The sequence below is a fragment of the Lolium perenne genome, chromosome 4 (assembly GCF_019359855.2).
Source record: "Lolium perenne isolate Kyuss_39 chromosome 4, Kyuss_2.0, whole genome shotgun sequence".
In the NCBI taxonomy this organism is placed as follows: Eukaryota; Viridiplantae; Streptophyta; class Magnoliopsida; order Poales; family Poaceae; genus Lolium; species Lolium perenne.
The window spans coordinates 376212969-376224132 of NC_067247.2; the positions used below are offsets into that span (position 1 = coordinate 376212969).

At 46.2% G+C, this 11164-nt stretch overlaps 1 protein-coding gene across 1 annotated transcript; it reads right to left on the minus strand.

The window, feature by feature from the left end:
* Positions 1-4566: 4566 nt before the first annotated feature.
* On the minus strand, positions 4567-6830 carry LOC139830727 (uncharacterized). The gene is made up of 6 exons (XM_071819501.1): positions 6505-6830; positions 6085-6404; positions 5762-5999; positions 5592-5664; positions 5228-5491; positions 4567-5151 (listed from the first exon to the last, which is right to left on the minus strand). Exons 1-6 carry the CDS (start codon positions 6781-6783, stop codon positions 4706-4708), a joined length of 1620 nt encoding a protein of 539 aa, XP_071675602.1. The 5' UTR covers positions 6784-6830; the 3' UTR covers positions 4567-4705.
* Positions 6831-11164: the final 4334 nt, after the last annotated feature.

Here is an 11164-nt window from a genome sequence, read left to right on the forward strand (position 1 = left end):
ACAACCTTTGCGGCGTTTTGAACCAAACCGCAAAGCCATGCTTTCAGAAATAAATCGACTCGAAGAGGCTGGTTTTATCAGAGAAATATCTACAGAAGCCACATGGGTAGCTAACCCAGTGATGGTGCCGAAGAAAAACACGACAGTCCTTCGCATGTGCGTCGACTTTACGTGTCTCAATAAACATTGTCCTAAGGATCACTTTCCCCTCCCAAGGATCGATCAAATTATCGACTCCACGGCAGGTTGCGAACGTCTTTCCTTCTTGGATGCATACTCTGGTTATAACCAGATCAGATTAAAAGAAGATGATGAAGCCAAGACAGCGTTTATTACACCTTACGGCGTGTTTTGCTACAAAACAATGCCCTTTGGTCTAAAAAATGCGGGAGCAACATATCAGAGGATGATGCAGAAGTGTTTAGCAACACAGATCGGGAAAAACGTGCAAGTATACATCGATGATGTCGTCATAACATCAAAAAAGGGGACAACATTGATCGAGGATCTCAAAGAAACTTTTGACAACCTCGACAAATTCTGCCTCAAACTGAACCCGACGAAGTGTTCTTTTGGCGTCCCAGCAGGAGAACTTCTGGGGTTTCTAGTTTCGGCAAGAGGGATTGAAGCAAATCCCGACAAAATACAAGCCATAGTAACAATGAGAAAGCCAACAAAGTTGAAAGAAATACAGCAGCTAACTGGGCGAGTCGCAGCTTTGAGCAGGTTCGTCGCCAGGTTAGGAGAAAAAGCGTTACCATTTTATGCGCTGATAAAACAAGGAGATAAATTCCAGTGGAACGAAGAGGCCGACAGAGCTTTCGAGGATCTGAAGCGAAAAATCTCGACACCACCAATCCTGGTGGCTCCAAAGGAAAAGGAACCTCTCCTGCTGTATATTGCAGCCACGCCCCAAGTGGTTAGCACAGTATTAGTTGTCGAAAGAGAGGAAGAAGGGAAAATCCATGGAGTGCAGCGGCCAGTATACTTCGTGAGCGAAGTCTTGTCACCTTCAAAACAAAGGTACCCTCAGTACCAAAAGCTAGCATATGGAGTGTTCACGACAGCACGAAAATTGCGCCACTATTTTTCGGCACACCCGATCATAGTGGTCAATGAAGCTCCCTTGTCAAATATACTGAATAACCCAGAAGCTACGGGTCGTGTCTCCCTTTGGGGAATAGAACTTTCCCCTCGGGACATCACGTATGAAAAAAGAAAAGCAATAAAGTCGCAAATACTGCCAGACTTCATCGCAGAATGGATGGAGTTGCAAAATACAGGACCACCAGATTTATCGAGAACTTGGACCATGAACTTTGATGGGTCCAAGAGACTAGAAGGAGCTGGCGCAGGAGTAGTACTCATATCACCTGAAGGCGACAAATTGAAGTACATCCTCCGGATGACGTTCCTTAACGCATCTAACAATGAAGCAGAATATGAGGCTCTCATACACGGGATGAAGATGGCGAAAGCCTGCGGAGCAACTCGATTAAAAATCTTTGGCGACTCACAGTTGGTGGCTCAGCAAGTTATGAACCAATGTGATGCAGTCAATGATAGCATGATGGCATACAAGGAGGTGTACAACGAGCTTGAGAAGTTATTCGATGGATGCGAAGTAAATCATATTAGCAGGTTGAGCAACGACGAAGCCGACGTTCTTGCAAACATCGGGTCACAGTGCCTTCCAGTCCCGCCAGGTGTATTCTGGGAAGAGATAACAGAGAGATCCACTAAGCCAACAAAGTCAAAAAAGAAGGAGAAGAAACCCTCGGGGGCTGCCAAGGAAAAGCAAGAGGACGAAGAAGATCAGGACTTGGTCATGATGATACAGATACCGTGGATGCAGCCGTACATATCATATATCCTTAGGAAAGAAATACCTGATGATCCAGTTGAAGCAAGGCGAGTAATTCGACGCTCCAAAGCTTTCACGGTGATCAAGGGAGAATTGTATAAGCGAAGTATTTCGGGCGTCTTGCAAAGGTGCGTCACACCCGAAGAAGGAAGAATAATTCTGAAGGATGTACACGAAGGAATATGTGGCCACCACGCAAGTAGTCGAGCTATTGCAGCCAAGGTTTTTCGGGCAGGATTCTACTGGTTGACAGCAATCGAGGACGCCAAGGACATAGTAAGAACTTGCGACGCGTGTCAAAGGTTTGCCGCAAAACCCCACTCTCCAGCAGCAGAGCTAGCACCAATACCATTGTCATGGCCCTTTGCTCAATGGGGACTTGATATGGTGGGTAAGTTACACAAATCCTGGCCAGGAGGAAAGGAGTACATGCTAGTAGCTGTCGATAAGTTTACAAAGTGGATAGAAGCGAAGCCGATAAATTCACCAGATGGAGCATCCGCAGAAAATTCGTAAAAGGCCTCGTCTTCAGATTTGGAGTGCCCCACAAAGATCGTCACGAACAACGGCAGCAACTTCACATCCCATGAATTCAAAGATTATTGCGAAGAGGTGGGTATTAAGCTGAACTTTGCGTCGGTTGCACATCCTCAAACCAATGGGCAAGTCGAGAAAGCCAATGGCATCATCTCGCAATGGTATCAAGAAGCGCTTATTAGGACCACTGGAAAAAGCTCGACATACATGGCCGTAAGAACTACCAAGCGTGTTGTGGAGCATCCGAACAACACCAAACACAGCAACGCAGAAACTCCGTTTTCCTGGTTCATGGAGCAGAAGCAGTACTACCAATCGAGATAGAGCACAACTCTCCACGTGTCGCTGAATATGATGAAGAAACGTCGAGAAGAGTGCTAGAAGACGACGTCGACGCACTTGATGAAGCTCGAGATGAAGTATTATCTCGGGTAACCAAATATCAACAGGATTTGAAGAATTACCACAGTCGACGTTTGCGGCCAAGATCTTTTCAGGTGGGAGACCTAGTTCTTCGGCTCACGCAAAAAAGTCATGAAAAACTCGAGTCACCATGGCTTGGCCCTTACATTGTCACGGAAGTAATTGGAGGAGGAGCATACAGAATAAAGGACAAGAAGACAGGGGTGGAGGAGCCAAACCCCTGGAACGTGGCGCAACTTAGGCGTTTTTACGCCTAGAGTCAAAATATAGTCTTTGTAAAGCTTCAATGTACTGAAACGCCCGCGAGTTTTCAGACGCACTCTTTTCCTTTTTCGGGGCACCGAGTGGGGCCGGAGAAGGTTTTTAATGAGGCGGGCTCGCGGTGCTGCAATATAATAAAGATAGTGACAATATAACTTTTCTTCTTTATCGACATGACCAAAGTCTTCGCTCCGACGAATTTCAATATAGTTCATCGACAAAAGGAAAAACTTGCCTTGGTATTCAAATACCTCGTGAGTCAACAAAAATACAAAATAGTACTCAATAAAAAGCTCGGGGGCTCATATTCGCCCTAAATATATAAATGCCTTGGTTCAAAACCTCGCAAGTATACAAATATAGTAAAGAGTCACCGAAACACTCGGGGGCTAAACAAACAGAGAAATATAATGATGGCTTTACAATATAGTCATGGATTACAAAGAAAAATATCTACAAGAAGAAAATAACTAGTCTTGATTCAATATGTCATCAAGAGTAACCCTGTTTTCCTCAGGAGCAGCACCAAGAAAATCGGCATAATGGCCATCGGCAAAAAAGTCGGCATCCATCCGAAGTAGGTCCTCAATCATTTCTTCAGCTATAGGCGTAACCTTCGTGTTAATCCTGTCAACACCAACTCTCCGACGTTTTACTTTTTGGTGAACCTTTTCGACAACCTGGGTAAGGTCAAGCTTCGAGTGGCAGATCTGGAGCATGATAAGAGCAAATGCGCGCCGGCTACCAGTTGAGCTCTGACAAAATCATGGATACTGCGAGCATCCCTGAACCTTTCCATCAAGTCAGGAAGAGTTTTTGGCTGGACGTTCCGAGGAAACATGGAGTTGTAAACCATGGACAAAGTCTTGGTGCAGAAGTCAAGGAAATCGCGAGTTTGAGAGGCGCGATCTTGGAATCTGACAATTTGGCGGGTCCTCTCTGGGGTAGCCCAAAACAAAGAACCATGGTCCAGGGAAAGATTAACAAGGAGGGTTGTCCTAGCATTTACCCTCTCCTCCTCGGCAGCAGCATCAGTAAAGGCACCTATCAAAACAAAGAAGTGGAAACCTCTAAGAAACAATAGCATGAAGATAAAGAATATCAGCGGATGAAACAGGCATACCCGACATATCTGCACTGGCTTCATTCATTAATTCGAGCATGAAATTTTCTCGAGTAGTTGCCTTTTCAGCCTCGGAAGCGGCAATTTCCTTAGCAGCCACGGCTTCGTGAGATTGTTGAAGAGCAATTTTTTCGGCTTCAGATGACTTACGAGATTGCTCCATCATCACAAGTGTTTGCTTCTTCGCATACTGAAGTTGCTGCCGAAGTTCATCCAGTTCTTGCGACAAGGTATCGTCGACAGGTGCAGTATCAGCAAAAGCTCTCCTCGCACGAGAAGAAGGCGATACATTGGAAGGAGCGGAAGTTGGAGTATAGTTATCAAATATCAACTGAAATTTAGACAAGACAACATCAAATGACAGATAGAGTTTTTCATTAATTTCTTGGAATAATTACAAGGGCACTACAGTGGAGCTAAGGAAATGAATGTCGCCAAAACAACTACTTTGGCAACAAAAGCAAAAGAAACAGAAAAAGAAACAAGGAGGCATGCAACTAGACCTCCGGCCTCGAGGAGCTAGGAGTCGAAGCTGGCTTGATCCCCAGATACGCTAAGATCTTCTTCGTGTTGGGCTTGGCTGCCTTGATCAGCGACCTCCATCTCGAATGCTCTACCTGGCTGGTGTCGCCAACCTTCATCCAATCAAGCGTCTGTTGGCTGTCAGCAACCAGGGCAACAGTACTCTCGACAGCAACCTTCATATTCTCCTGACGCATCTTCAATCCCAGGTCTTCCGACGAATTGAAAAGTTTGGCAAGGGCAAGGAAAGTCGAAGGTTCCTCTTTCTTCGGGAAGAAGTAGGGGAACAACGCCGACAAACTCGCACTGGCATTGGCCACGCCTTCACGAATTTCGCGCCCATGGAACTCCAGAAGAGAAAGTGCATCAAGGAGAGGGTCATTGACGGGATTCTCCAGATCAAAATCTTGGTTTGTTTGGGCTGCCACACAAAACAAAGAACCATTAGTCAAAAACCAAGAAACAGGAAGTACAATAGAAGGGGTTGATGATATTACTCAGCGTACGTCGACTTTGCGACTTCAGACGCTTGATGATCTCTTGTTCACGCACAGTTTGTGCAGTTTTCTGCTCATCTAAGGCAGATTCGGCATCTTTGAGCCTTCTCTGCAGTTCCTCGACACTAGCAGCTTTCACCTTGGCTTCATCAACCTCGGCCTTGGCTTTGCTAGCAGCAAGTTCAGCTTTCTTGCGAGCCGCCTCACTTTGCTCGAGTTTTTGAGCAAGTGCGTCGACACGTTCGTTGGCCTCTGAAAGTTTTTCTGTCGAGATATGAAAAAGAAAGAAAAGAAAGATCAAAAAATAGCGACGAGCAACAGGAATAGAAAGTCAGTGCAAAATAGCAAGTATAAAAGTCGTTACCTTCGGCTCTGGCGGCATATTCACGGTACCCAATAAATTGGGACCCGATGCGGAGAAGATCCTTGATCATAGGCTGTTCAGCGTGAACACAGTAAGAGAAACATCGGCATGAAAAAGAGAAAAGGTGTGGAAAAATAAAATAAGGAAAATATAGATGTCGACAGACTTACATCATCTAAGAGCAGAGTCGACGAACTGCCCAACTGAGGGGCAGAATCAACAATCTTTTCAACCCTTGCCCTTTTTGGTGAAGGGACACGGGGGCTTGATGGCGGAGTAGTGGTGACGACGTCTTGTTGAGGAGGCGACGTTTCTTCTCCTTCAACTAGCGTGTCTGAGGCAAGTACAGTACGTGACGTGCTTGTTCGAGGAGCCACGTCAGTAACTGGTACTTCTTCCTCCTCATCACTGATTGATCAAAAAATCGGCAGTATAAAAAGCACGACAAGATAAATATTTCGAGTACAAAAATATAGCGAGATAGGTGACTTACGAGCTGATGAGGGATTCAACATAAGGATCGTAAGCTGCCTTCGGATTAGAAGGACCAGCTTTTTCAGCCTTAGAAGTGCCAGAATCCTCGGCATCATGCCTTTTCCTTTTGTTCTTTGGGGAAACTGCAGGAGGAAGGGATTGCGTCGATTCACTGGCCTCAGATTCAACTTCCTTTTCATGGGAAGCCGCAGATTTGTGGGAACCCGCGACTTCACTTTCAGGAATAGAAGAACCTGGGGTATCTTCGGCAACGATGCCCCGTTCTTCGACTTCTCCATCCTCAGGAAGAGGAGGAAGGGAAGTCATAGTAGGATGGTTCTGCAAGAAAACAGCGACAAAAGAAAAATTAGAGTGACACAAATACAATGAGATGCAGGGCAAATTCGGAACAAGATAGAAACTCGAGAAGGCAAAATACCTTGGGGAGAGGATTGGCGGAGCTGTATGGTTCCACGCGACAAGCGGAAGGAATAGGATCCTTTTTTGCCAAGCGGGAAACTCTTCGGATCAACTTCTCCAAGTCCTTTGCGGAAAGATCGTCGGAGATTCTATTGGCGTCGTTTTCACCAGAATACGTCCAGAGGGGATTTTTGCGAGCCTGAAGAGGCTGCACCCTAATCCTAAGGAAGTAGGCAGTGATTTGAACACCAGACAGTTCTTTGCCTCGAGTGTTTTGCAGCTGATGGATACGAGACATGAGTGCCTCTGTCGCCTTTTTCTCTTCTTCAGAAACTTCGGCATCCCAGGAGCGGCGGCGCTGGATTCTGGTACTTCCATCGAAAGGAACTATGTTGTGTTCAACGGAGTTGGCGCTTTCTTCGTGAATGTAGAGCCACTTTTTGCGCCATCCTTGGACAGAATCAGGAAATTTGACGTCGAAATAATCGACATCAGTACGAACACAGATAACAACGCCACCTATGTTATAAGTGACGTTGTGGGAGCCATTGCGGCGGAGGCAGAAAATGCGTTTCCACAGAACCCAATTGGGAGGGATTCCGAGGAAACATTCGCAAAGCGTGATGAAAATAGAAATGTGAAGGATGGAATTAGGGGTCAACTGATGCAGTTGAATCCCATAAACGAAAAGAAGGCCGCGGAGGAAATCGTGGATTGGGGTCGAAAGGCCGCGGATTAAGTGATCAACAAAACTAACCCGATACTCCATTGGAGGCTTGGGGTAGCTTTCTTCGCTGGGGAAGCGGATGGCGTCCTCCTTCTTCATGAGGCCAAGCCTCTTCAGCATGTTGGTGTCCTGGTTGGAGATTTTGGATCTCTCCCACTCAAGATCCTCGGCAGCCATCTTGGATTCCGGAGTGCTGTGGCGAGTGAGTCGCGTGCGCGGTGGCATCAATGGCAATGGGCAGAGTAAGGTCTGTGAGTGCGGAAGCTTGGAGAGATTCGGGCGCAGGAGAAGTTTTGCGAAGGGGAACAGATGAGCGGCGCAAGCGAGGGGATGAACGGAGGTTGAAGAAAGGTTTATATAAGAATCGGGTGAAGCAGCGTGCCGTTGGATGGAGAAATCGTGTGGTGAGAATAGATCTTCTAGAAACAAGGGTAAAAAGGTATTTTTACTGAGATAGGCGTTACCGTACGTGCGCCAGAAAAAGTGGAGGACGTGTGTCCCCCACTTGCACGACGTGTCAACGTGGTGGGAGCAATGGACCCACAGGGCAGAAAAATCACGACTACTCGTCAAGGATGAAGTAAATTTGATTAAGGGAAGAATGTCGACAAGAAAAATAAAAAGAAGATTGGCGACAGCAAGAATTATTCAATACTTCGGGAGCTTTTGATCAAAAACAAGTTTTTGCCCAAACGCTCGGGGGCTACTTCGGACAAAAGTAAATTTCCGAGTATGACAAATATAGAAATTGCGGGAGCCTACAACCAAGCACAAAGTCCTTGGCTGTAGCCTCGGGGGCTACTCCCATCGGGAGCGCTGTTCGCGCACCCGAGAGATAAAAAAAAAGAAGAAAGAGATCATATTGGGAAGTAATGAAAATATAGCGACAAGGTGGACTAAAATGTTGAGCCTACAACCAAGCACAAGTTCTTGGTTGTAGCCTCGGGGGCTACTCCCATCGGGAACGCTGTTCGCGTGCCCGATGAAATTAACAAAAACAGAAAAACAAGAGAGTATATTTCGAGTTATAATTAACTCTACATATACTCCCATCGGGAGAACAATATAAGTCATATGTGACTCGATAAAATGTGCCATTCCAACAGCCGGAAAAGCACTCGACAATATATTCTCAGAACGCCGAAGTTGCGATCAATTTCTGAATGCCGCAAATTTGCGAAGGTAAGACCCCAGATCCGTTCTGCTGGGCGTGGCATCGCCAAAGACTGCGCTCTGCTACTTTTATCCGTATCAACAGATACGAAGAAAAATCCTAACGGACGCGTTAGGTACCCGATAAATTTGACTGGGACTCGACAGAATGGTAAGACCTTAAGCGGCACCTGTCGACGTTTACACCAGTATCCCGAGATCATGTCCGGGGACGTGATTTTGAAGTAGGTTTTTGCGGATTGCCACTAGAGCAGTTAACTAGTACCTGATCCGTCAGATGAACTAGCCCCAATTACCAGTATCCCTGTACAATATAGAATTTTATGTAAAGAAATATAAAAGGTTAAAGCTTTCGAGTAAAAATAAACAATGGAGATTTTCCCTGACTCTACGATTCAAGCAAAATCTCGGGGGCTACTGACATAGGCATCCCAAATGGGCCTGCCGAAGATGGTACCCGGGGTTTACTGGAAGCCCAATACCCGAAGAATAAGAAGATTCGGGAGCCCAAGATTTACTAAGGAAAGATAGAGTTGTAATAGGAAGTGTTGTTTGTGATCTGGCGGGATGAGTTAGAAACCGTCCCGGACTATGTAAACTTGTATAGCACGGATCCCTCGGCTCCACCTCATATATAAGGGGGAGTCGAGGGACAAAGAATCAATCGAATCATTGTCTGCAAACCCTAGTTTTCATAGTCGTCGAGTACTTTTCGGCTGAAACCTTCGAGATCTACTTGCCCTCTACTTCTAACTAAACCCTAGCCTACAATCCATAGGCATTGACAAGTCAATACCTTGTCACCAATGTCCGGATAGCATAGAAGAGACTGTGCCGCAGACATCGACGATCTGCGATGCACCAGTGGAGAACAAATTCGTCGATGGAGCGTCGGACACGAGCACGGAGATGAGCCGCCACCGTCGCCGAAGTTCTAACAAACGCATCGAGCAAAAAAAGGAGGAGCTCGGGAGCGAGCAAGGGAGGAAATCGCCAGGGAGGAGCTCGGGAGCGAGCAGGGTGGAAAACTCCAGGGAAGAGCTCGGGAGCGAGCAGGGGGGAAATCGCCATGGAAGAGCTCGGGAGCGAGCAGGGAGGGGTGGGGAGCGAGCACGGAGGAGGTGGGTAGCGAGCGGGAGGTGGGACACGTAACGGTTCGATGTCTCGTAGGAAGTTCACACGCGAGCGGGAGCGGGACGCGAGCGGGACGTGGGACGCGAAAATATGAAGACTCACGGGAAGTTCGCATGCGATAAGTTAGGAAGTTCAGAAAGGGTTCGAGAATAGTTATTCTCGAACCGGTTCGAGAATAGCAGACCTATATATATATATATATATATTGTCCTAACTATCCTGTTGTGTACGCTATTATGCAGAATGAAGAAGCGGGAAATGCGAATAAGGAGCATCCATGATGTTGGGTTCATTGACCCACACATCGTTAATTCATATGTGTTAGAACACCACCCCGCCGACGTGGAGGAAGACCTGTGGCGGTTTCTTAGAAAACAGGAACTCAAAAGTGATATTCTATTTCCTTACCATTTTGGGTGAGTGTTTCTATCTTGAGCACATTCTCTTTTGTTTACTCCATGCATGGTATGTGGCTAATCGATGAGTTATGCATGACTGTGCATGTATCGTGTCTGCAGGTTCCACTGGATTCTGCTAGTAATTCAATTTCACACCTCCACAGTTCTCGTCCACGACTCTCTGAATATGGATCCGGCGCTTTGGGCCGACATGAGAAAAATGATGCAAAAGTAATTATTTTCATTCATTTGCGCTCTATATCGATCGGCCTATTTCGTTCATTTCCTAATATCAAGTAACTAATTAATAACTCTCTTGTTCATTTAATTTTCTTTGCCTCGTAGGGTTTGGAGACGGTTCATAGATGAAAAGGTCGGTGAATTCAAAAAAGAGCTACAATTTAAAAGGGCAGTGTCTGGGACTGGGGATATTCAGCCACCGGGGACCAATCTATGTGGATACTATGTTTGTGAGAGGATCCGGAGATACACCACTGAGCGGCAGCCGTCTGAGAACAACATCAAGAGGAATAACCTCCGGAAGACGCTTAGTCCAGAAGCTCGCTTCCGACCACTTCAAGAGGAACTAGCTGGATGGTTCGCGAGGGAAGTCATCGATCCTAGAGGAGAACACTCTGTAGAGGACGTAGAACTTCATATGCACTAAATTATGTATGGAAACTTGTTCAAAATTGTATATGGTCATCCGATATTGAATATATATTGTATATTCCTCTTGAATTTTTTTTGGTTCTAATTTCAAATTTGTTTGAAATTGTACATTCATATGCATGTATGTAGTACCGTAGAATATGTGAAACTCCTTCAAAATTAAAACCCAAAAGAAATAAAACAATACAAATTAAAAAGAAACCAGGTTTAGGGGGGGGGGGGGCTAAAACCCTAAACCTGCGGCGGCCTTTAGTCGCGGTTGGCCAGGAGAACCGCGACTAAAGGTCCTCCGCCCCGACGGACTGCTGGCGGCCACGTGGACGTGCCTTTAGTCGCGGTTCGTAAGGAACCGCGACTAAAGGGGGGGCCTTTAGTCGCGCTTAATTGGTCGCGGTTGCGCAACCGCGACCAATGGCAGTTGCAAACCGCGACCGAAGCCTTTTTTCTACCAGTGGTTTCCTATTGTACAAAAGATAAATGACTAGTTTCTGATAGTCCACTTCACTTTGATGGGATGTTTGTTCTGTATGGTCACATACTCGAACACTACTGGTAGAATCGTACGAAAATATCAT